We start from the raw sequence: 27076 nt of genomic DNA on the forward strand, positions 1-27076 counted from the left end.
CCCTCTGTGAGGGCGGGAGAGCTCGGGCCGGGCTCGCAGGGCACTGTGGAAGGCGGGGTTTGGGGCCATGTGGTGGCGCCCCTGGCTGCCCGCCTGCCTGGCCTGGGGCTGTGTGGCCGCGCTGTGCGGCTCCCGCGGGCTCTGCCCGGCCCCGAACGCCTCCCGCCCCGAGCCGGGTCAGTGCCCGCGGCGCCGGGCGGCGGAGCTGTGCGCCTGGGCCCTGTCCTCCGACAGCCTCCTAGGTACGGCCTGCCCTGCCTCGGCCTCTGTGCTCCTGCCCTGCCCTGCCCTGGGCTCTATATTCCTGTCCTGTCCCTGGGCTCTATATTCCTGTCCTGTCCCTGGGCTCTGTGCTCCTGTCCTGGGCTCTATATTCCTGTCCTGCCCTGACCCGGGCTCTCGACTCGTGTCCTGCCCTGACCCGGGCTCAGCTGCCCTCCCTGCGCTTTTGCTTGTTGGGTTGTAGCAGCTCCTAAAGCGGTAACTACGTGAAGACCTGATACACATAGTCAAATACCAGTTTTAAAATTAAAACTAGATTGGTAATGAGGAGCTTTTCCCCCCCCCCCCCCGCTGTTTTCCCTCCTTTTTTTTCCTGAGTGCCTATTACATGTTAGTGCAGGGTTGATAACCTGACACCTCTCTGGAAATACACACAGCGTTCAAGCCCTCGGGCGTACAAAACTGTTTGCAATCATAATGCTAATTGATATGGTAACATTACAGAACTAATTTCATCAGGTGACACAATTACTTGTGAGCATTAAGAAATAATAGTCAGTGATAAATCTTCTGGTGGCTGGCTATAACAGGACCTGTCATTAGAGGTAGTGAGAAACATAGCTAGCAGCAAGGCTCCAGAGATGCTAACTAACATTTTTTACAAAACAGTAACTATGAGGTAGTGGGATTTTATAATTAATGTGGATTTGTAAGATTGCTGCAAGCAGAAGTCCATAAAGATGGTAAACCACAGCGTTTTAAAACAATGTTTGTCCTCTGTTACCATGGAAAAGGGCACAGAGTAGGTCTGAAGGAAGAATGAAGCACCCATGTGTGCTAGAGCAAGAGCTACATCTTCTAAACCATTAATTCACTGTTTCCATTACTCAGAAAATACTTTGTCCATTTTCTTGGGTTGCCTGGTGATCATTGCTGCATATGGAATGTACACAGCAGTTGCTGGTGCACAGTGACTTAAATCTGTTGCACTACATTGTGCAGCTGTGGGGAAAGCTGAACTTCTGTCTCCTGCAGATATCTTTTAGGCTGTATGTAATTGAGTGCAACATCAAACTACTCTGAGACTGCCACAGTCTATTCAATCTATTCTTAGATATGGTTTAGATCTTAAAACTAGAGTGCCCTGGTAGATTCTTTAACTGCAGAATTCTGTCCTTTTCAGGAATCTCAAATAATAAAATCTTAAATTTATTTGGGCTTGCTTTTCATGAAGGCTTAATACGCATTGGTAAAGTTGTAATTGTTTTACAAGTTTTAACTTTTTAAAAACATTTTGGCTGCATTTAAGAGAAAACACGTTAAAATAATATAATTAATTATTTTTTATACCATGTTTGTTGTCTGTTTTGTGTTTACAGATATTTTTCCAGTTGATACAATCCAAGAAAATTATGTCCGCAATGTGAGAAACTGCATTTTTTCAGTTGTCTATCCTACTCCTTTTAAATCCAGAGTTCGTCTTGTAGCTGTTTCAAAGGTTGGCTGTTGTTTTTTGTCCTCTCTAACTAGTAGAAATTATTAATATTTATATACTAAAGTATATTTTAATATTCATATGCTATTTATTGTCAAACATCTTCTCAATATATACTTTAAACAAACAGAGTACTTAAAGCATATTGTGAGATGCCTTTTAATGATGAAATCTGTAGAGAAACCACATTTATTTACCACTGAAAATTTGATCATGTTCGAGTATTATTTTTTTCTCCAGGAAGTTCTTGAAAATATTCTGGATCTTGATATATCTGTCAAAGGCTCATCTGATTTTCTGGAGTTTGTCAGTGGTGGGAAAGTGACATTTGGGTCTGTTCCACTGGCCCATAGGTATGGGGGTCACCAGGTAAGTATGGCACTTGTTCCTCCAGGTGGAAATGTGTCTTTTCTTGTGAATTACACCTTGATAATACCTGTAAATACATGAGCATATGCCTGTGAGTACATGAACACTTACTAACATATTGATTGCAGACTTGTTCTTCATAATGGGCTGCAGGTGGAAAAGATAATATACTTCCACAGTACCCTGTTTGCTTGCTCTGCTTTTGTTTATGCCTGAAGTGAATTATCTTTTTAACTTTCATTAGCTGCTGAGTCTGCTTAGCACAGCAGCAGCCTGGCCAGCTGGGGCCATGCTAATACTCATACTAATAGCTCAGAGGAGCAGAAAAGGACAGAGTCTCACTGCAACACCATGGTTACTAAGATTCATGTTTCATTGAAGTGACTATGATAATTCGTGGAGAAGAATGGTAGAATGTGATTTGTAATTTCAAATTTAAAAACCAAAACAAGCCATGTGGTTTTAAAGGCTCATCATACAAATAAAAGACAAGTCTGTAGTTGTATGTTATAGCTGGAAGGTAAAGAAAACAGAGGATTATTGGTGTTATTCTTTTCCTGTGGTTTTCTGATTCATTTTTGGTGTGAGTGGGGAAATACAGCTTTAGGGATGAACATTTTAATGTGAGCAAATGTGTCTTTTGTAAGGACCTAGATTTAATCTGTGTTGTTTCAAGTATAGCTTCTATAAATGGTAGAGGACAATAACTTGATTTTGATTTTTGTCAGTTTGGTAGCTGGGCAGGTCAGCTGGGGGATGGAAGAGCCCACTTGATCGGAGTATATACAAACAGGTGTGACTTTTTTTTAAGTGTCTGATTGAACTGTGTGTTCAGTTAAGCTGCTTTATGGTTAACCTGAAGCCTATTGTTAGAAATGCCAATGGTGTTTTTGCAGGCATGGTGAGAGGTGGGAACTACAGTTAAAAGGGTCAGGAAAGACCCCATACTCCAGGTAAGTTGTAGTTATTCTGTGTACTCTACAAATGAATGGTTTTTTTTTGAAACTTGCCTTGATTTTATGACCTGTTCCTTATTTCTCTGTTCTCCATAGGAATGGTGATGGAAGAGCTGTGCTTCGCTCTTCTGTTCGAGAGTTTTTATGTAGTGAGGCCATGCACTATCTTGGAATTCCTACAAGCAGAGCTGCTAGGTATTTTTCTTTCCTTTGTTCACAGTATACTAATTTTCACTTAATTTTGTGACTGAGTTTTACTGAAAATAAAGCAGGACAGTTAGTTTCCAAGAGGAAAGATCTCTTCATACATAAGCAATCAGAGCAAAATATATTGTCCTCAGAATTTGGGATAAAAGTTTCCATGAATAATAAGCTCCAACAATTAATTGCATCGTATTTTGCTGGATTCTAGAAATAAAACTTTAGTGTAGTACAGACTCATTTCTGTAAAGTTAATCCAAATTCTAGAATCTAGCCAACTAGGAAAATGTTGAAAGTGGCTATTTTTGTACTGTCACTTTTTACATATCTGGGAAAAATGGTCAGTCATATGAACAAACATTAATATTGGAAGTAGATCTGAATGTACTCTCAATTCTTTATCTATTCAAACACCCCTTGAGCAGAGAGAGTTCGTGAAAAAAAATTAGAGCTAATTCTGTCTGAACCAAAGAAGACTAACACATTCATTAATTTGAATGATTTTCTCAGAATCATGTAACTGAATATTTTCAGATGATCATGTTTAAAATGTCAAGTTCATTTTATGTTCCAAGTAGACTCAAGTCTGTTCTGCAGTGTTTCAGGCTTCAAAGAAAGCAAATGTTCTGCAGAAGAGGCCTGTACTCAGCTGCCACATGGCTAGATGTCTGTATTTGCAAAGTGTCTGCAAATCTCTTTAGCATTAGTTCTAACTCATTTGCTCTGTTGAAGTGCAGTGTTTGTAAATGACATTTTTGATGGTTTATTCACTGACTTCATCTTGAGACTCTTTGCTGTTGGCTGTTAATGCAGAACTTTAAATCTGTCTGAATATCAGCAGGAAATCATTTGGCTGGTTAGAGCCTCTCTTTGCTGTCGTCTCAACAAATTGTTCAGTCCAAATCAGTATGAAATTACCCCTTTACTGTGCACGAATTCTACTGAGCACACAGTGTGCTTTAGTTCTCTGCTGGCAGATTGGTTAAATGCCTGGCTCTCTTAACTGTTGTACAAGCTCTGCAGACTGTTTGCAAGACTTAATTTGCAAAAACCCCAGCTGACAGCCATATTCTTCCCGAAGGGGAGCTGTTGTACTGAGGCTGGTGGGATGCACTTAACAGAGGTCTTGTCAAGTCTTGGCAGAAGTGGGAGGAAAAACCTTATGGCTTATTCCAGAACACCCAGCAGGTTGGTTTGCTCTATTAACTTTAAGTGCTGTGTTCCCAATGGGGTGCTAGTTTATGACTGTACTGCCAGATACAGAACACTTCATACAGTACCATTTTAGTCACATGCTGGGACTACCAGTGAGGTGTGTTACACATAAAGTCAAAAAAGTGAGCCAAGAGGCATAGTTTTCTTAGTGGCTTTACTTGCATAGGGCTTGATGTTCATGCAGAGCAGCAGGCAGAGCACTGGGAGTGTAAAGTTGAGCCCTTAAATGAGAGCCAGGTAGGGAGGGATATCCATCCATCCATCCATCCATCCATCCATCCATCCATCCATCCATCCATCCATCCATCCATCCATCCATCCATCCATCCATCCATCCATCCATCCATCCTTCTGTGAGTGCTGTTAGAGCTTCTTTGGTGTAAGAGCAATTTCAGTGCTTTGTTTCCTTTGGGTTAGTCTACAGCTGGCCTGCTGCTGCCTTTTCTCCACTGAGAATGGTACTTACCAACTACAGGCATGATTGGAGAACTGCTTTTCTAGTGGGACTATATGTTTATGTGGCTGCTCAGCTATCTGGCCAGCTCTCAAGTTGCACATCCATACTAACTAAATGTTGATGCCCCCATGGATTTTTTTATCCACAGTAGAATAGTACTGGTATTCTGTAGGACTTTTAAAGAGAGCCTGATAAGAGTTACACCATAAAAAGTAAACAACCTTTCTGGCAGAGGTCTGTCCAAAACAGTAAAGTTCAGTAGCACAACTTTTGTGTTTCTCTCCCCTAGTGCTCTGCTGCACACAGTATTTTGTAGGTGTATGAGGTTCCTTCCCTGTTTCTAATTTTTTTTTGTTTTCTCTTGAACGATTAAAGTTTTCTTCTTCCATCACATTTATATCAGAGCTTTTTGTACTTAATCCTGCAGACATACCAGTTTGTTTCAAATGAATATTAAAAAAAAACCCAACAAACCCTAATTCTTCTTGTATCATACAGCTCCAATAAAAGGAGCAGATTGATTTCTGTGTATTTTCCCCTCCTGAAATAACTGCCCCCCCTCACTGCCTGTTCTTTGCAGTTAACAGAACATTCAGTTTGAATAGCTACTAAGTATCTTCAAAAATACTGAATATAATAACAATAATTTAGTTTCAAACCCATAGTTACTGTTGCAAGCAGCTGCACTAGGTAAGACTTCCTGCTATTTCTTTTCATAACATTTTTGTACATAGTCATGTTTATATGGATTTCCCATATTTTTGGTTCAATGGAATTCTTTCTAAAATTTCAATGCTTAAGTAAAACTAGAATCTAGTGTACTTCCAAAATTTAACTCTTGGAAATTAACACTGTGACTATCTTCAGTCATATTTATGAATGAAATATTAGGTTTGTCTCTTATTCTTTGCTGTGTACCCCAAATAAAAGTTTGGTTCTATCTTCTCTGCTCTTCAACTACCTAATAGGTAGCAAATGTAAATAACTGCATTAAATATCAAACAGCATGCCACCCAACTAAATTTTGTATCATGGAATTGTAATTTGGGTTGAAAGAGACTTTTACTGTTCTAGTCCAATTCTCTCCTCAATGAGCAGGGACATGTTCACTAGATCAGGTTGTTCAAAGTCCCCTCCAACCTGACCTTGAATATTTCCATACATGGGGCACCTACTACCTTTCTGGGCAACCTGTTCAGTGTCTCACCCCCTTCTGAGTAAAAAAACTTCTTCCTAATATCTAATGTAAACCTGCCCTCTTTCTGTTTACAGCCATTCCCCCTTTTCCTATCCTAGAGGCCTGATAAGAGTACCTGTCCAGCTCCCTTGTAGCCTCCTTTGGGGACTGGAAGGTGCTGTAAGGTCTCCCCTTATTCCCCACAAACAGCCCCAGCTCTCTCAGTCTGTCCTCATATGAGAGATGCTCCAGCTCCCTGGTCATTTTTGTGGCCCTCCTCTGGACCCACTCCAATAGGTCTATGTCTCTCCTGAATAGAAGAATATTTTCCAGTTACCAACAAACAAAGATAAAGAAGAATTATATAAAATTAGATGAATTATCCTCCTGTTAGACTCTTGAACAAGGAGTCTTATGTGCCTGTTGAGGGGATCTCTTTCAAAGATGGCACCAAGCTGGATTGTCAATGTAATCCCAGTTGCTTTGGAGAAAAAACTTCCTACCTGTTAACTGTAGAGGAACATGATGCCCTTGTTTGTGAGAATTGATTTTTCCTGATAGAACAGAAAATACAATGAAATTACATATTTTATTTAAACAAAATAATGTAAATTGTGAAATATTCTAAAGCAAGTTGCACTGAACTCTCACAAACCTCAATATTTGGATGACCATGAAAATTTACAAGATGTGCAGAATTTTAAGGCAAATGAAAGGAAGAGATTGGTTTTAAAAATCCAAGTACCAGTAGCAGTGATTGTTAAGGGTCACAGACCTGTCCCCAAAGTTTCTGAGATAATTTTGGCTCATGTAAAGGGCAACCTCCATCTCATGCAACAATTTGGTTTCTAATTTGTCTCTCCTCAGAATTTCGATGTTGTCCCCAGGAAAATTGTGACACAGTTAATGTTACAATCACACTAATCTGTCACTGAAGTTCCAAGTGAATGCACTGCTATTTTTAAGAGCAGCCACCTCCCCAAGAGCAGTGAGAGTAATGAAATTGGACAATACTGTATAAAATACTAAATAAATTCATCTTGGTTGTGAACCTTGGCAAGCCTCAGCATCTTCTTTGGCTGTGTCATTTGTAAATACAAAGCAGTGCCACCAAAATGAAAAATGAAGAAAATGAATTTATATAAATTATCACTTTGATCTTCATTATGAATCATTTTTGCTGAGATAACTTTTAACGTTCGTTTCTTGTTTGCTACAGCTTAGTTGTAAGTGATGATGATGTGTGGAGAGACCAGTTTTACAATGGAAATCTTAAGAAAGAAAGAGGTAATGAACATATTTTAAAATCTTACAACATTGTAACTTAATTCTCCATGAAAAAATGTGTAATAAAAAGTAATTAATTGACTTAATTTCTGAAACATATATGCGTTGAAGAAATGAAGCCCTCTGAACAGGTTGGTCTTCTATGATTATACATATTACACATACATATGAGAAGCATATAGTTTTCATTTTCATTTCCCATTAAAAAATTATATTGGAAACCAGAAAAATATTCCATTGTTTTGATATCAGGATGGGTGGAGTGGAACTGTGGCCACGTCCTTGCTACATCATCTATACCTGCTCACTCTGAAAAGAGTGAGATGGCACAGCATGGGGAAAAATCTGTTTTTGTTCTTTCTTTGAGGCTGGCATTTCTGGGGTGATTCTAGCATTAATGCACTAACAGAATTTTACCTGTGGTAGCTGGTATAGCAAATCAAGCTTTATCATTAAAATGCATGTGTAGTAAAATAATGTTATACATATGAATCTGTTATGTGTTAGGCATACTCACAAAAATATCAGTTTAACTGTGCATATATAAACTCTGTGTCTATAGAAACAGCACATGGTAGCTTTTGCTATGGAACTGTTTTATTTTGCTGGTGCTTTGTTTACATTTAAACACACTTGTCTCTGTATTTAAGGTGCAATAGTGCTACGACTTGCCAAATCGTGGTTTCGTATAGGATCCTTGGAAATCCTAGCTCACTCTGGGGAACTGGACTTACTAAGGTTTGAATTGAATCTTCATAGTAACTGGAATAGTTTTCTCAACAATCAAATTACATTAGAATTCATGTATAAAGTTGGAATTCAGACATATATTATTTAGCAAGTAAGATTACATAATTTAGAAAGGTAACCTGCTATTTTTATACAAGCATACTGAAGAACTTACCTCACAAGGGTAAAACCCTGGAGATGTTTCTAAAGGCCTGTATCTTACAAAATGAAGAAAGTTCTAAACCTAAGTAGTTCTGGTAACTAAGCACTAGGGAGGAGTTGTTTATTTTGGAAAGATTTGTAAGTTGGAAGTATAAGTTCCTACATTTCTCAGTTTTCTGTGACAGGTCCTGCAAATTTTAATGTGTGTATCCAATATCCCTAAGCTTGTCTTCTAGGAATGTGGAGCACTGTTTTAGGAATGGCCTGTTACTGTGAAAGTAACCCTACTTCGTAAGAATTCAGCCATAACATTTTCTTTGGGAGAATTCACAAATTCTTGTAATTCACAAATTATTCCCTGTAATCTTATACTGGTTTTTTTTGGAAATGCAAACTCTTTATTTTTTTCCTAAAACTGGATATTGCTGCATGCAAAACCAACTCCTGGTGTGCTCCAGGTATTTAATGTGGGGATAATTTTAACTCTGTGTGGCAGTCTCCAGTTGTATATATGACTACTACCTTTGGTTTTATCTCTAAGCATTTGGAGCTTAATCTAATATTCATTGGAATAAACAGACTGAGTTTTTTTAATACCTATTTATGGCAAGCTGTAGATCAGCATTTTGGTTTTGAAAACAAGAATTTTTAATGGTCAGTTTCAAAGTACCAGTTTTGTTTAAAGAATTCTGTTTCTGCTGTTACAGAAGATTACTAGACTTTATCATCCTGGAACATTTTCCATCAATAGCTATGCATGATTCAAATAGATACCTGGTAAGTATTTTTTAAGAGTCATTTTTATTTTCCACAAGCATGTGAACAAATATTACAGGAAGGTCTTCCCAATTTCAAGTTTTACAAGATTTTAAAATTTGAAGTAAGCTTCCAGGTTTTATTCACAAAAGTTTGTTAATTCTCTGTAGTAAAATTCTGCTTCTTAATTTTTTTTTTTTTTGTTTTCTCAAAGTCAAATATGAACATTTTTCACCAGTTTCCATTATGAAAATGTTTATTTTGAACATTTTTTTCCATTTTCTATTGTTTTGTGTTCTTTTACTGCTCAAGTTGTCAGGGAACAGTGGTCATGAAGTGATGAAGTATGCTTTTGCTAATGTAAATGTAGTATATATAGCATATTCTAGTATACTGCCTAGTATGTATAGTGTCTTTGATTTAGTTTTTTTTTTTTTTAATTTTACTTCTTAATTTCTTTAAAGACTGTTTAACTATAATCTTTGCTGGATAAGGTTTTTATGCATTCACATCATGTAGAGTGGGAATGACAAGTCCTTACAGACAGATACATACATTTGAAAAATAGAATGCTACTAATATTTCTAATGTGAATAAAATGCATATGTATTTCAATATTTTTGATACAGAGAACTTGAAGTAAAAGATGTATTTGATTTTAGGAATTTTTCTCTACAGTCGTGTCAGAGACTGCAAATCTGATTGCCTTGTGGATGTCTGTGGGGTTTGCACATGGTAAGGTGCCAGATGGCATTGGCTTTAGGAGAGGGACACTTTACAGTAATGTACTTAAAAATTGCTTTTATTGTCACCTTGGTCTTTAGTTCTGGTGATGTCTTTCACCTACAGCTTAATTTGTTATAGGAGGGGATTTTGCAACAGGGTACAGCTGTCTGTGCCAGGAGGAGAATAGGGGAGCAAGAATTCCCAGAGTGTGCAGCAGTGCAGGGTACAAAGACAAGGTATTGATGCCATGTGTAAGTTTAAGTGCTCTGAGTTTGATCCATCTATATAAAGCCCAGGCCTTTTACAGTGCACAGGACACAGAGCTGCCACAGATTTGTGGGATTAACCCCAAAACAGTGGTAAGAGCAGGAGGCTCAGTGTCCTGTGGGGCATGGGCTGGGGGCAGAGGGACAGCTACATCTCCAGAGTCTGATTCCTCAGAGCTCTCTAAATTCAATGGACCTGTTTCACAGCAAATTGCCTAAAGACTGGGGTCCAGGTGGAATTTTAACTTTTGTTTCTGTTTAACTGTAGGTGTGTGCAATACTGATAACTTCAGTTTATTATCCATAACAATAGATTATGGTCCATTTGGATTTATGGACTCCTATGACCCAAGTGAGTGTAGCACCTGTTTTGTTTTGGCGTTTTTTTGTTTGTTTTTTTATTTAAAACAATCTTTTTATATTAAATTATACAGTTTCCATTGCATGAAAACTCCTTTCATTATTAGCAGAAAAACCATAAGCATGTGTAGTGTTTGAAGAGCTTTAAGGAAAAAAACGCATCAGTGATCAGTTTTATGATACATAACTTGCATTCAAGGACTAAAAGTCTTGTTAATGAAATATTACTGTTTAACCCATTTCCATGAGACTGTTCCACTTGAACACCATCAATTCAATAGATGCTACAACAGAAGCCTAGAAAACTAAAAATTATGTATTGCTGGAAGCAGCCAAAAGCAGAAGTGGAACACAGTGACTTTGCATGCATGAAGTTCTAGCTTTATAGTCACAGCAGCTGATTAGCTGTTGGAAGAAAAGAAATCAAACCTATAGTCATGTTAACCCCACAGGAACCTTTCTTTGAAAGTCTTAAATCAGTTGGTCTGGGATTGATAGATACAGGTTCAGTATGTACATAAATGTGGATTCTTAGAATACTGTTTATAATTTGCAACTGAATAAACTTCACAGAATCAGCAGTGGTTATCTTGCTATGTGTTTTTATGTCTGCAGCCTCAAATTAAGGAAAAGTCATGAGATTAAATGTCATACTATTTCTATTGTATTGAACAAAATGAGGCTTTTTGCTTTTAGATCTTTTTCTATAGGGTGGGTTGACCCCAGCTGGCAATTAAGGACTCAAAAGCCACTTGTTCATTCCCCCCTGCTGTGTACTGAGGGAGAGAATTGGAAAAGCAAGCTAGGGAAAGGTTATAGGTCAAGATAAAGACATTGAATAAGTCAAGGGGAAAAAAGGGCAGAGGTGACTAGCAAGTGGTGCAAAGACAATCACTCACTTTATCTCATCACCAGACTGGTGCTGAGTCAATCCCCAAGCAACAGCTGCCATGGAAAAACTATCCCCAGTTTTTATTGCTGATCATGGTGTTATAGGTGTGGAGTATCCCTTTGGTCAGCTGGGCTCAGCTGTCCCAGCTGCATCCCCTCCTGGCCTCTTGCCCACCCCAGCCTCATTTTCTGGAGTTACAGGGTGAGAATAGAGTCCTTGATGCTGGGCTAAATAGTAGCACTAGATGGAGTAAAAGTATTTGGTTTCTTGAGTTAATTTAATTTAAATAAATATTTTTGTGTTCTGATTTTAAATGTTTAGTAGTTTTAGATCTTGTGTAAGTTTGCTATATAAGTATCAAAATGAATGTATTTCAATATTTTAATATTGATTGTTTATTGTAATTACTCTGTTACCAAAAAGTAATGTTTTGTTTGAAACAGATTTTGTTCCAAACACATCTGATGATGAAAGGAGGTATAAAATAGGAAATCAGGCAAGTGTTGGGCTGTTTAATCTGAGCAAGCTGTTACAAGCTCTAAAACCTTTATTGGATCCCAGGCAAAAGCAGCTGTAAGTAATCCTTAAAATATTGTCATGCTTAAAGGAACTAGTGAGATGGGAGACACTGTAATCACCATATGCTTAGGAAAGAAAGGGATTCACTTTTATTTTTTTTAAACTGGAAATTGATTCTGGATTCATTATTGGCCAGAGTAAGATTGGAGGGTGGGAAGAAAAGTTTTTGTTGGTTATAAATAGTAGTAAAATAGGACCCCATGGAGATATTAAATGTTGTGTAATGCCTTCTCTTTTCACTAAGGTAGGACCTTTGCCTATAGTTTTTTTTTTTTTAAGTTTGTCTAGCTTGTTTTATAAGACACTTAATGCATGAAGACCATGCATCTTTTTGAAGTAATGAAGTAGTATTTTATTAGCCTCTTGTAAAGATTCTCATATGAAGAACAGATATTCCAGATGACTGAGAATATCAGTGTTTCTGAGGTAGCAGGCATAAGTTTTCATTGTTTAGTGTACAGCAGGATTATACCCACAGCAGTATTATAGTTCCTTAGAATTTGACATTTATTTTGTTTTGCAGAGCTTCCCAAATTTTGGAGGAGTATGGTGAGCACTATTACAGTCGGTATGCACTTTCAGAACTGAAACCTTCTAGTCACAATACTATAAAATACATAATGTTCACAATTTCCATGCTTTGTTACTATTTTCAGTTTCACAGAACTGTTCAAAACAAAATTGGGTCTTCTTGGGGAGAATGAGAATGATAACTATTTGATTGCTTTCCTCTTAAAAGTGAGTTTACTTTGCTAATTTTGTTGGCAAACATCTGGACTGACACCCCACACTTGAAAAGCACTCACAGAAGTATCTTTATTCACCAGATTATGGAAGATACAAAGGCTGATTTTACAATGACATTCCGAGAGCTGAGTGAAATTACTGCAGACCAGTTAAAGGAGCTCCATATTCCTGAGGTATAAATACAAGCACCCAATCTTAGGAATACTTAATATAAAAAGAGTAAATCAATCTGAGCATAAGCTCAATGTAGTAGAGGCTATCTCAAGCCATGATTCATTTAGGACATATGTTATTGGATGACTATTAAGGAACAGAGGGACCAATACACCTGTGTGAGGCTACTACCCCTTGTTAAGCCTGTGTCTGGTAATGATGGATATGTTAATGAGTAGTGCTAATGAAAGGTGCATTAATGAAGAATGCTGAAGTCAGATTTCCAGCCTTTGGTACAGGTCCAGTATGAGTGGTCATAAATACTCATACACAAATGGGAATGTGATTTTTCTTCACATTTAATGTGGATCTGCTAGAAAGAACTTTCTTCCCCTCATCTCCCTTTTTTTTGTTGTTTTGTTTAAGAATACCTTTTGTGCAACAAGTGAAGTTGCACAAAGCTAATGAGGAGAATTTTGGCCTCAGGTCATCCAAACTGTTCCTTACATGGGTTTACCAGGTGGCCTAAATCTCTGCTCAGACATATTTGCTTATCTCAGTATTTAATGATAAGTGAGATCCCATCTCAACATAAACTCTTGCTAGAATTCTTCGCCCAGAGTTGTCTCTGACCTTCCTTGAGCATGAGATTGATTTTAATGCAACTCAAAGCATAAAAATACATTTTGCTATTGAGTTCTGTTCAGCCTGCTATCACATCCCCTGTTTCTACTAAACTAGCCTAAATTTATTCTTCAGGACCAGTGAAGAATCCTCCATATATATAAAACATGAAATTATTTAATTTTTTTTTTTTACCTGGATGTAGTACAGTCTTTGAAAGTGGAAATATAGCTGAAATATTTGAACTGGACTGAGATGCTAGGCAAGTCATATTTGGATAAAAAAGCAAAAGGGAAATTCTGAAGAGGAAGCTTGTAATCTGGTTCTGAAAAGCAACCTAATCTGGAAAGAAAAAAGCCTTTTTGCAAAAGCCTAATTGATTTTTTTTCTTTTATTCTTTAATACAGTACCTTTTCATGTGATGAATATTGTTCATTTTGCCAGGGAAACTTCTCTGCCTTCCCCAAACATCTGATTTATGTCTGCTTGTTTTTAAAGCCAATTTCAAATGAGAGCAAGTGGACTTAGGAGGTGGTTTTTAGGTAGCAGGATGACTATGCAAAATACAGAATGAAAATGAGGAGTTGATGGTTCTTTTTTCCAAGTATAATTAAGGGGTTTTGAGCAAATTTTCTGGTTTTCTTTGTTTTCTTCTGTTAAGTAAGAGGTCTGTCCTGACCTTCTCTATGAACTTGAAGCCATTAAGAGTTTAAAAGTTTAGATACTCTAGAGGTGAGCAAGAAAAAAACCCAGGAGTTGTGGCTTTGGAATTAATCATTTGCACAGGGGAGTAATAAGAGGATGGGTGTGTTTGTAAGAGAAGGTATTTTTGTCCTAGAACCCAAGGGATTTTTCCATTTATGGCAACTCCCTTTCCCCATTTTTGAAGATGTTGGCTGAGGAACTAGTGATGGTGGTGTAGCTGTGACCCTGCTACTGCACTGAGGGTCATTTCCAGCCTTCATTGGTAGCAACCTGATCCTTTTTATTTTTTTCCACACAATGAAATGATTTAGCCCACAAATTCTGAGTTCCAAAACCAGTGTGGAAAAACAAGTACAATTTTATGCTGGTAAAAAAATTAAAGAATTTAAATTTTAAAGTAATTTCACCTCTATTTATTTACACACCAATACTTTTATGAGTAAGTTTTCATATTGATTTATACATCACTTAAGACTTTTTCAACTGCATACCAAAATTGACCTAAAAATGCCAAAATCCTTTGGGAACACTTCAGAAGTCCTTATACTTAACTGAAAACATTCTGAAATTCATGTTAAAGCAGCCTAACACTGCACATCTTTGAACAAATGCTTGATTCTCACACTCACCTGTTACCCACCTGCCTGATTCCCATCTCTTAGTCATTTCTGTGCTCGTTTTTATTATCAAATATAGTTTTCATATATTTTTTACTCTTATTCCTGAAAAAAAAAACCAACCAAAGCCAAAAACCCAGATGGGGCAAAAACCTTTTTTTATTGTTTTTAATTTCCTTTACTTTTTTTCCTTTGAATATGTGCTGTTTATCTCCTTTTATCTATGTCCATTTCTTCCTAATCTGTTCTTTCTCTGAAGTTCATTTTTTGTCTGTGAGCTTTGGCTGCTTTCAGCTGAGGAATATGAAGCAGCTGTTAGCTCAGTGTGATCAGCCAGGGAGGCCTGGTTTGTGTTTGCTGTCCATCACTGGAGGCAGTAACCCCAAGCTCTGATTTCTTGCTTTTGGCCTTTTCCAAATTCTGTCTCTTCTCCTGCTGTCTCTATTCTTCTCTGTCTTCTCCAATTCCTGTAGACTACAGTTTCCCTTTCTCTCCACCTTTTCTTTATTTATATATTTTGCTTATTGCACCATTTTTAATAAAAAAAAACCCTCTATGAATATATCTGACCCATGTACAAGTCTCTGAGAAGAGAGTGAAATTAATTATGTAGCTTAAAAATTGAATTAGGTCAGACAATAAGAGAAGGAAAAACAGGGTGAAGTGCTAGAGGTGTTCAGGTAAAATTTGTCATAATGAGATGGATTAAATGGATGTATCATGCTAGGTAAAAGAAATACTTTGAATACAGAGGAAAGGATACTAGTAAAATGTTTAGGGAGAAAATTCTTTGAAGGATCATCATATATTTGCCTTTTAAATCCTTTTATTGTTCATTGTCCTGGTTTCAGCTGGGATAGAGTGAATTTTCTTCCTAGTAGCTGGTACAGTGCTGTGTTTTGGATTGAGATTGTGAGTAATGCTGATAACACACTGATGGTTCAGTTGTTGCTGAGCAGGGCTTACACTAAGTCAAGAACTTTCCAGCTGCTCATGGTGCCCTGCCAGCAGAGAGGCTGGGGCTACACAAGAAGCTGGGAGGGGACAGAGCCAGGAGAGCTGAGCCAGGCTGGCCAAAGGGATATCCCACAGCACCTGGTGCCATGCTCACCAATTACCCCTGGTTCATTAACTAGGGGAGAGCTGGGGAGGGGCTCTGCTTGGGAGCTGGCTGGGCACAGGTTGGTGAGGCAATTGTTTTTTCATTTGCATCACTTGTTTCTGTCAGGTTTTATTTCACTCTCCTTTTGATACTTTCCTTTTCATTGCTATTATTATTACTGTTATTATTATTATATTATATCCATTGTTAAACTGTTCTTAACTCATGAGTTTCCTTACTTTAAACCCCTACTGAGGGCAAGCATGAGCAAGTGGTTATGTGAGGCTTAGTTGCCAGCTGGGGTAAAAACACAATATTTGTTGCTTACTGTGTTTTTGCTTAACTGGAAAATAATTCTAATTACTTGCCATTAAGTCTTTCTTTGTCTTTAGGAGTTCTGGGCTCTCCAAGATCTGAGTAAACACAAATTATTTTCAGAATGGGTTACTATGTACCTCCTGAGATTAAACAGGTAAGTGTGATTGCAGTTTAAAGTGTCCAGACAACTTTATTCTGCAGTGATTTTGCATAGTCTTTAGTGGGTCTAAGAAACTGGCCCAAACATTGTTTCCTACACTTTTTCTTTGTCTTCATGGTTATAGATTGTGCTGGATTCAACAATAATTACTGTTGTAGTTCTGTTTTGACACACAGGTACATAAAAATGACATAGAAGGAGTAATTTCTATTCTTTGTCCTTCACTGAGCACCTTATCAGTTTTCTTTGGTTAACAGTTTTTCTTAAAATACCAATCCTACAGGTTCAGTCCAAGAATCACAAACAGGCTTTGCAAGTAATAGGAATAAATAGTGTTCAATTACTGTTTATATATATATATATATATATATATATATATATATATATATATATATGTTTATATATGTTTATATATATATATATATATATAATGTAATAACATTTCTTTATGGTGGCAGGGGATGGAAGTTGAACAGTTGCAAATACACAGATTGTGTTTGGAAATCATGGTGTTGCATAGGCAGGAATGTACAGGATTCTTTTGTGTTAAATCAATAAAGAATCTAACATTTTTTCTTAGTTATATATAGTATGCATAGCTAATAGTAGTGAAAATAAATACATACTTGGACATTTTATTTAGTAAATAAAATTCTTAGGGGAAAAATCAATACAAGGCACAAAACCTACAAAAGGGTGTGCAGTTTTTTCCAAGTCTAATCATCCTTAGAGATTCACACTGGCTTCAGACACAAAAGCAGAGCACTTAATGATTTTAATAGAAGTCAGATAAGATATTTCTAAAAATAAAGCAGCACAATCCTCACTTGCTAATGTTCTTTCTGTTTTTCTTCTTTTTGTTTGTTTTTCATGTGTAGTAACAATGGTGACTCAGATGCCAAAAGAAGAACAAGAATGGCAAGTAAGTAAAACAATCTAAAGGAATCATAGGCTTGCAGATGGCAAATATCTACTTACATATGTTTCTTTATTGTTAGATATTTTTCTTTTGGGGTAGAACTAAAATACAGTATTTTTCTGAAGAGGAGAAGCTCTCATTATGCTGCTGCAAATCTTGTACCACTATACATTCATCCTGCCTGTCTCTGTCCTTTCTACATGCTACACAGAATTAAGATTTCTGATAGGGACATGCTTTTTCTTTCTGTCACCCAGAAAAAAAAGTCCTTGTGAAAGGACTATCTAGTCATAGAAGGCAAAGGAAGTGCTTTGATTCTCCAAATTATTCTAAACACAAAATGGCAAAGGTACTGTAGTTAGGTATTACAGCAGAAACAGTGGATATGAAACTCCAAGAATTGTTCAGTGGGAGGTCTTTTTGATCTGCAGTAAGCTGTGGTAAATTGTGAAATTTGCTCATAAGACAAAATGAGCAACTGAAAATCAATGGCCAAAAGGGAGTGAAGGAACTACAGGATCTGATCAAACTCTGCACAAGAGGCTTCACTGTTACACTGCTTTGCAGGGTGCTTCCTGCAATGGAAATGGCTGCACTCTTTTGTTAGATATTGATTGGCCACTTTCTTCTAAAGCTCCAATTGATTTGCTAGGAAAATGGCAGGAGCTGGCACTGACTTTCAGTAATGAGATAGTAAACTAGAGAGGACACAAGTTTGGATCTCCATTTTCTAACAAAGTTGTTATCCTTTTTAAAAAACACTTCTTAAAATTCTATATGCATTTTAGAAAGTTAATATGGAAAGAGCTCCCAAGAAGAAATATTTATTTTATTGTTTTTTGGTAGGGTTAAGAAGCTTCATCTGTGAGTTTCTGAGAGCCACTGGTCAATTATAATTTTGACTTTTCAAGCTCCCGTTTTCCTCACCTAAATTTGAATGCTGAAAACTGTCTAAACACACTTATTTTTTTGTATCCTTTGAATCTGCTTTTATAGAAAATCATGACATTCTGAGGTTTTATTCCAAATCAGAAAGGATCCTAGTTTGTCAATGATCTTCTAACAAACCATCAGTATGTTTTTCCACATGCACCTCAGAGAATCTCATAGTACAGGAGATAGATGAAACACAGAAAAGGTTTTGCTTTCAAAATCACACTTGTGCTAATGGCCTTAGTTTTGGTAGCAGTCCAAACCTGCTCTGCAAAGATTCATGGTTCAGTTTGTTTTCTTCCAAATAATCACCCGTCACTCTCTATTCATATTAAAGACCTGCAAGTATTTATAATAGGCTACTGATGTTAGTTTGTTGTTGTTTCATTTAAAATCAAAAAGTCTTATTGAATTTTTGCTAGCTGCTCCATATTACAATGTGACTGAAATTTCTTACAGAAGTTTTTGGGATTTTTTTTGTTCTTTTTTAAATTTTTCCATCCATGCATTTAAATAGATTACTTAGATCCTCCTGTGGTCTCTTTAAAATTATTTCAGTTTTTGTTCTGTTTGTTTATCTGTTGGAGCATTTGCTTGTAACAGCTGTCCTTGTCAGCACAACTTCCAGCAGAAAAGTGGCTCAATTCAGTCAACTCTGAATTTTTTTCCCAGCATTTCATGTTGAAGACAAAACTGTCCTGGTTCCTCAGATTCTCAGCTGGGTTGGGAAGTTCCACTAAATTGTGTACTGCTGTTTTTGACTGACCTTGAATATATTGCATTAACACCTCATTATTCATCACCCTTCCCTAACTGTTAGTGTCATAAAAAATCTCACTTTTCAAAGTACATTAACTTGAATCATTTTAAGTCATCACTTACTCATTATTTTTATTTTTTCTCCCTTTTTTAAATTTTCAATTTCTAGCAGTGTTTTATCTTGCACTGCCTAAACTTAGTTCTTCTGGGGTTGATCAAAAAGTTTTGGCAATCCAAGTCTAAAATTGTATTTCCTTACAAAAGAAGCATGTAAAAAAAGTAGACCAGATCATGCTTATAAGGGCACAAAAGTTCTTTTGTTTTGTCCTTTTCTTACCTGGCTTGTATTACTCTTTCATAATTATCTTGTCACTCATGTTAAATACTGATATTTTTAAAACCACTGTGAAACCTGTCAATTTGCAATTGTTAAGGTTTTATTTCTGGGCCAAATATTCTCCTGCTAACATGACTCACAGCTCTAATGTGAATTACCATTTTTTGAATGAGTCATATGTTAACTTTTTTGCCTTTTAAAATATTTTTTAATAGTTATCAGACTTTACTAATGATAACCCATGTACTGGATTAAATCAAATACTTGGCCAGAGCAAATTGTTTTGCCAAGTGGTAAAACACTTCTGGCAGTTAGGGCAGAGTGTTGTTATGTCTGTCTAGAGGTTATCAGGCAGACAGTTTTTACTGTCTTTACTGGCTTTTTTAGTATATGTAACAGACAGTGGGGATGTGAAAAAGAAGAATATCTGTGGCCCCTTCTAATATATTATTAGTAAATGAAATAATTTAATAACTAATTGATTAAAAGAATAGAGTAGAGGGAAGTTTGAGATGGTAGTTTTGATGATTTCTCTGCTTTTTCCAATGCCCTCTTTCAAATATGCTTTAAGAATATTTTATAAAGCTCCATTGATTTTACAAAAGAAATATATAAAACTAACATTTATTCACATATAAAACTGTAATTTATTTATTATATAAAACCTACTGGGAGAGCAGTGGAAAGAGGAGATTAAGTTTGTATATGTCCATAAATCAGAGACTTCTGGTTTCAAGTGCATGGGCAAAACACTTTGATATCACTAATATCTTAATGTAATAAAAGCTGAATTGGGGAAAATATACAGACACATTGCAAATTAGGACTTCAGAGCAGGCTTGGAGTGTTACAATTATTCTGTAACCTTGTTTTTATCATTAGGTAAAGGGAAAACTTACTGAAGCAGAATTCTAGCCTTTATTTGCAGAACAAAATAAGAATTTCTTTGACATAATCTGGTAAGAAATTGATAATTAGAGCCATGTGTGCTTTTAAGAATTGACCCTGGCATACAGGTTGACAAAACTCCTTTTATAAGTTGTTAGTGGCTCTGCTGTAGGATATATCCTGGTTTACTAATTCAGTTTCATTTTCCAGTGTTGCTACATTCTCTCTACTGTTCATTAGCCAAAACAGCCTGAAACAAGGCAGGAAGAAGTGCAATTGTCATGAGGGTTTCCAAAAGGATACAACTGGCAGCTGTGGAAAAAACTGAGGAACCTCTGCCCATCCTCAGCCAGGAGATTAAAAGAAAGGTTGAAAAAGTAGTTTCTAAAAAATACAGCTGAATTGTAACATTAAAGGATTTTATGGCTAAACTTTTGTTATATGACATAGGAGTATCTAAGGGCATAGACTTTCAAGGATATCTTAGGAATTACTTTATACATTAAATATTCATTCTGTGATCTCCAGGAAGGTATTGACAACACTGAAATGTTTTCCATCAGCACAGCAGGAACGTAGGCCATGGTAAACTCATCACACTGCTGGTGTTCCCAACAACAAATCCTTCCTGTATCAGTGTCATGTTCTGTGCTACTCTAATTTCTGTTTGGCACTACAGATAGTGCAAGTTTAAAATATCCTTTTAGCAACTCATAGAATTAAGTAGATTGATTAATTCCTTTTCCTTTTTATGCATTTGTTCTTGATCTGCAAATTTAAATCTTGAAGATTTCAGTGACATGTTTGAATGACTGTTTTCCATTTGTTGAATATATCTAACTAAATAACATAATTTACTCTTGGTTTCAGATGTTAACCCTAGATACATACTTAGGAATTGGATGGCAGAATCAGCAGTGCAAAAAGCCAATTTGAATGATTTCTCAGAGGTAAAATGATGTTTTTTTTTCTTGACAGATTTAATAACTGGCATAACAGCTAATGAAACAATTTTTACATTTACTTTGAAATGTACTACGTTTGGACCAAAATTGTACCATGTAGCACCAATTGCTATTTAAAATAGCAACAAAATTATTAATAGTATTAATTATAACATAAATAGTAATAATACTAAGCAATTCATGGGATAGTTTCTGGAGCCAGGAAAGTGCAAAAGGCAAATGGAGAAAACTTTCCTTGTTTACCAGGAAACATTTTGTGTAAAAACTTACCATTTCTAATTGCTTCCAGGTTCAGCTCCTAGAGCAGGTTTTACAGCAGCCCTTTGAGAGGCAGGAGGCTGCAGAGAGAGCAGGGTACTCCCTGCACCCCCCAGCTTGGGCCAAGCATCTGAAAGTCAGCTGCTCATCCTGAGGGGAATTCAAACAAGCAACAAGAATGATCAAGGTCCAAGCTCAAGCCTGCAAATAGGACTAATGGTTCAAGCCATCAAGATTCTGTGGACTGCAATCTGCTACTGTTCTTGACCAATTTCTGAAGTCTTAAGATTAAAGAAGTGCATCACTATGTGTGGTTGCATCAGGAGATTGTACTGGCATTGACAGCTCTGCCTCTCACATTCAGCTGTGCATTACTTTCAGTCCCAATATTTAAGTTCTGCCAAACTGTCACACATAACCTCCCAATATTCATGGCTGATCAGGTGGGTCTTAACAGCTTTAGTGACTGATCAATTTAAAATCCATCTAAGCTAGTTATAAATAATGCAGTATTTTGATGAATTTTCCTCTTGCTGTTACACACTCACTCATCAAATGGAGCCATGTTCTGCAGACATAAATGTTCTTAAATCTTGCAGACCTGGCACAGAGGATCATCTTAGACCTTGACACCTTTTCTCATTCTGATTATGTTTTGTCCCATTAAATTGACAAAAGATTTAAAGGCAATTCAATTAAATAGTTAGCAGAGATGTCTGTCTTGGGAGTGACTTACTCCAGAGTAAGTTCTGGTGTCTTTGCTGGTGTCAGGTGCCTATCCAGAGGACCACTGCTCTTTGAAAGTATCTTTTGATAGTAGTAGAAAGATTATAGATGCGTAGATAGGAAGTCTCAGGAAAAATTCACTGTTTGGCCCTGGAAAGGGATTGTGTTGGAAGCATCTCAGCTGAGACTGCTTCCATTTCAGGTATGGAGGAAGGTTAAAAAGAACATGCTGCAATTTCAGATATTGGCAGGCTAAAATACTGTAAGGTCTAGTGTTGTACAGACCATTTAGAAGGCAATAGGTTAGGCAGAGGTGGAAGAATTAGTTTCTTTTTACAAATGCTTTGAATTACAGCAGTGGAACATCTTTTTGTATTTTGCAGCATATTTTGGTACCAAATCAAACCAGATAATTGTGAATCAATAAGAGGCAGCTTTTTTCTTTGAATGGAGTTTAAATCTCCCATTTAAAAAATTCCATATAACCATGTACATACACATAATAGTTGATAGAGGTCTAATCATCACAGCATTTAACTTGATTTTTGGAGTTTTCTGTAGGCTTTGACTTTGTTTTGAAGAAGGTTCAACTTCTTTTGTGCAAGATTAAGTGCATGAATTATGATCAACTGCAGATGTAAAAGTCATAAAATTGATTTTTTTTTGTGTTGTAACAAAAGAAAAGAGAGGAAATAGGGTGGGAGGCTGAGTTCTGGTGACAAGAGTGAATGCTAGAAAAGCCATTGTAAAAGTCTCAGTGCTTTGTGACCTTATTGTGCAACATTTTTCCAAGAACTTGTTCTGCTTTATTTTGATGCTGGGTATATATTTGATAAAATTAATTTGATTTAGAAATAGTTGAGTTGCAGACAGCTGTTGTCACTCAAGTATGTCAAATATATGCACTCCTAATACCTAGTCAGAAAATGACACCTAGCTCTTAAATGATTCTGCATAATGCTTCCTTCAGCTATATATGGAAAGGGATTGGGAAACAGTAATCCTTTCCTCATTTTTAATTTTTTTTTAACTTCTAGTTTTAATCCTCTTATTTTTAGGTCATTGGTATTTTTCCTTCCACTTTGAACTGAGGCTTGTATGAGCCTTGCACTGGTCTCGAGGGCATTTCTCAGTTTGGCAGTTTGAAGGTGCTGAGATAACTTTTGAATATCCCAGCATGTTAATTCAAGACTTCCAGGTGACACTTTTGTTAGTGGTGGGCATAGTTCTCTTGGTTAGAGCCTTTTGCTCAGTTCAGCTGAAAGCAAGGGAGCTCAAAAGCCAGTAAGAGCTGGATGGATTCTCTCTGTGTCAGCTTAACGTGGTGTTTAAAGCAAAATCATTTCAGGAAGAAATGCACAGGGTTCCAGCTTTAAATAAAATTTATAAAAAAAAGAAAATCATTTTTTAAAGTAGTAACTTCAAAGGGAAAGGTTCTTTATGAAAACATGGTTACAGCTTTCTTATTTCTGCTAAGCTTGTTATGCAGGTATGTAAGTATTGACAAACCAACCTTAAGCCACAAGTAAGACTAGAAATGACCCAAAACACAGACCATGGCACTGCCACCAGCTTGTCATTCTCCTGCCTCCACCACCATTTCTGGATCTAGGAATCCATTCTGACAAACAGCAGGCTCACCCTCTGCTCTGTCAGCTGCTTTCATCTATTTATTTATTTAGACCACACACTTTGGTTTTTATGCTTTTTTATAATTCAAAATACAGAGATATTCTGCTGATGATAGACGGTCAGGTGTTCATGAGAAGAGGCAAAGACCAGAATAAATAAAACAAAGTCTAGAAAGTATAGGCAAAATTCTTTAAAATACTTGAAGTTCCAATTGCCAGTAAAATGGCTGCTCCTTAACTGTCACACTTTGTACAGATATAAAATAGAAGCTATTTTTATTTAAGAGCTAACAATGAATGCTTCCTAAAGGAACAGTGGAGAATTAAATGGGGAGAACAAATTAAAAAAATGTAGGAGGAGACATTTCTATTGAGTACAAGATAATTACAAAGTCTTTCACCAGACAGATCATTGCTAGGTACAGTTTGAAGACAAATGTTAACCAACAGAAAAAAAATCCCTTACCATGGAAGCATACATGATTTCAAAATACAATTTTGGTCTTTGTCTAAGGTAACAAAATAAGTTAAGATTTCAAAGCAGCAGCTGTGAATGCTGACAGGTATGACTGAGTTGCATATAGAAACAGGAGTGCACAACATTTGGGGTGACACTGTCTGGAAATGGTCCTGGCCCTAACTTGCATCTCATAATAATCTAGCTGAGGTTTTTATTTTTAAGATAGACTATTAAAAAAAATATTAAAAACATCTTTGGATGAAAAACTCCCCATTGTTGTGAGTTTTCTGATAAAGAACTTTTAAAGGCAATTCTGTGAAAAGGGATCTTCCTTCCTACTTCTCAAAATTTGCATGAGGACACAGTATTTTTCCTTTAACTCCAATTCTACTAAAAAGGCAGCCAGAGTAGATGCATTTCACTTTCTGAAATGGCTGGGTCCAGAGTGCTGCTTCACCATCCCTGGCTATCCTTGCAGAGAGAAGCAAGACTCTCCAGCTAATTCCTACCTTGGCCTGGTGCTGGATTGAGAATTAAGAGCAGGGGATAGTGAGGTGCAGGGGGAAAGGAGCAGGTTAGAGGGACAAAGTGGGGGACAGAGGGTGCCCCACCTTCTTGAGACCCACCCCAAGTGGAACTCTGAAAGAGAATTCCTCCTGGAGAAGCCTGATCCAACATGACCTTCTGTGATGCCTCACAGAACCTTAATGTCTTAAAGTCTACCCACTCCCAGAGTTCAGGAGCTGTTACCCCTTTTCTTCTCAAGAGCTTTCATTAGGTCAGACATGAAATCTGCTTGCTTGCCTCCCCCTGCAATCAGAGGTGGCCCTGCTGACTGTGGCTCTCCATCTTGTCCTGTGTTTTCCAGCCTTTTTGGAGGAAGTGGTACAGGTTTCTTTGCTGGAGGTGGTGGTGGCAGCTTACTGGAGACAGGTGGGGGTGGAGGGGGCAATGGCACATCTCCATTACTGCTGCTGGACACAGGTGGTGGTGGAGGCACAAAATCAGGAGGTAGTTCACAGAAATCAGATGGTGGTGGTGGTGGAGGGAAATCAACCTTCAGTGTAGGTGGTGGGGCTGGAAAGCTCTCTGGATCTGTTAGGAAAATGCCACTGTCTCGTTTCACTTTGGAGGGGAGAACTGGTGAAGCAGAAATAATAGACGAACGCCTTTCAGGTGGAGGAGGAGGCAGAAGTGAGGTCCTCTTACTCTGGACTTTCTGTGGCCTCAGCAATGGCTGTGCCAGGCCAGGTGCACTGCCATTATTTGTTTCAGCCTTTAATAAGCAGAAAAATAAAAGGACAGACACAGTCAGTAAATGTGTAAACTAATGCCACTATCTAAGAACATAAAAAGTGAAAATACATGAGTGTAGTAGACAGGGAAATTAAGTAGAGTACATTTTGCCTGAAACTTGAAAATAGTATTTTGTTTTCTTTCTGGAGCTGCCTGCAGAGGTTTGACAGCAGAAACCTCCCTGTTGATAGTATTCATAGTGCTTCTTTGAATGCTGTCCACAGAAGATGAGTGCTTTTAAAATGATCCTTGAGTAATGACCAACTCTTTTGGAACCCACTTCCCTTCAGGTCTTTTCCCTTTGAATTCTTCCAAGATCCCTAAAGATGCTAAAGTTGGCCCTCCTGGAGTCCTTGTTTGAAATCTTGCTCTCGGTCCTGCTACCTTCTCCTTCAACACTGAGCTCTACAATCTCATGGTCACTGTATCCAAGGCTGCCCCAACCATCATAGGTCCAACAAGGCCTTCCCTGTTTGTTAGTGTAAGGTCAGGCAGCCCAGCATTCCTTGTGGGATCCTCCAGCACCTGGGACAAGAAATTCTCATCAGTGCTGTCCAGGAACCTCCTGCACTGCTTGTGCTTTGCTGTTTTGCTTCTCCAGAAGATGTCAGGGTAGTGAAAGTCCCCCAGGAACCAGGGCCTGTGACTGTGGGGCTGCTTCCAGCTGCCTGTGGAATTCATCCACTCCCTCCCTCTGTTCAGCAAACACCCACAATGGTGTCACCCTTACTAGTCTGCCCTTTTATCCTCACCAAGGCGGAGCTCAGCACACGTCAGGACAACTCCACCACTGCCCTTCCTGGTTTTTGTCTCCCAAACAGCCTGTGACCCTTCACAACAGCATTCCAGTCACAGGAGCTATCCCACCACGTCCATAATTGCAATGAGATTGAAGCCCAGTGGCTGCATGGAGATCTCTAGTTCCTCCTGTTTGTTTGCTTCTTCTAGAGAAAAGTGTTCTGCATCCCTGCAGTCAGCAGCATTAATTCTGGCATGAGCTAATTATAACATGTATATCTCTTCTTCCTCACTCCTCACCTACAAACATGGAAGTAAATCAGACACAGGAGGAGGGAACCACTGGCTGAGTTCTCAGAATGTGATCTGGTCCAGAGGAAGTGAGGTTCAGAACAGAGAAATAGGAGGAACTCAAAGACAGAAACAAGAAATGTAGAACACGTAATGCTGGTGACAGCAAGATCCTAAGAATTTAATTTCATTTGTCCTGTGCACTTCATGCATGATGGAGAGATTGAATTATGAACTACAAACTACTGCACACTTTTTTCTGTATATGTTCTTGAGGTTCTCTTACTGTACCTTTTGATATTTTTACAGCCAGATTTGGTGCAATTACACAAAATTTTGAACTTAGCCAAGAAATGCATTTAGAACCTAAGGAAAACATAAAATGTTTTCCCCTAGTTCTTCACAGTTTCTCCTTTCTTAAACACTCATCTTCAGTTGTGCAGTGTTCCCTACTAAAACACTACTTTATGCCTTGTGTTTCTATGGCAAGACCCTTTTTTATTTTGGCAGACAGAACATAGCACTAAGGTTCTGCACACTTTGAGACTGTCCCAGCAGGCACATTCCTGTCACATGAGCTCATGGCTGCTTGTTCTGAAG

The 27076-nt window shown here is 37.6% G+C and overlaps 2 protein-coding genes across 5 annotated transcripts in view; one reads left to right on the top strand and one right to left on the bottom strand.

Moving 5' to 3' along the window:
* Positions 1-67: 67 nt before the first annotated feature.
* On the top strand, positions 68-21643 carry LOC306799062 (protein adenylyltransferase SelO-like; the record flags this gene model as incomplete). 2 transcript variants are annotated; one of them, XM_079299579.1, is made up of 19 exons in its annotated part: positions 68-242; positions 1602-1720; positions 1958-2086; positions 2815-2879; positions 2983-3039; positions 3139-3237; positions 7312-7379; positions 8030-8117; positions 8978-9047; positions 9689-9761; positions 10287-10370; positions 11714-11843; positions 12373-12417; positions 12506-12587; positions 12677-12769; positions 16190-16269; positions 17154-17197; positions 20982-21061; positions 21366-21643. In XM_079299579.1, 19 exons carry the CDS (start codon positions 68-70, stop codon positions 21486-21488), a joined length of 1704 nt encoding a protein of 567 aa, XP_079155705.1. In that variant the 3' UTR covers positions 21489-21643. The 2 variants fall into 2 exon arrangements, with proteins under 2 accessions (XP_079155705.1, XP_079155706.1); XM_079299580.1 differs by lacking the exons at positions 20982-21061; positions 21366-21643 and adding an exon at positions 20322-20567.
* Positions 21644-23710: 2067 nt separating this feature from the next.
* APBB1IP (amyloid beta precursor protein binding family B member 1 interacting protein) overlaps positions 23711-27076 on the bottom strand; it is a 54822-nt gene continuing 51456 nt past the window's right edge. For all 3 annotated transcript variants that reach the window (XM_079299577.1, XM_079299578.1, XM_079299576.1), the window contains exon 14: positions 23711-25427. In XM_079299577.1, coding sequence (XP_079155703.1) covers positions 24888-25427 — 540 coding nt within the window. In that variant the 3' untranslated portion in view covers positions 23711-24887. The remainder of the gene's footprint in view (positions 25428-27076) is intronic.

This window comes from Erithacus rubecula, assembly GCF_903797595.1.
Source record: "Erithacus rubecula genome assembly, chromosome: 3".
In the NCBI taxonomy this organism is placed as follows: domain Eukaryota; kingdom Metazoa; phylum Chordata; class Aves; order Passeriformes; family Muscicapidae; genus Erithacus; species Erithacus rubecula.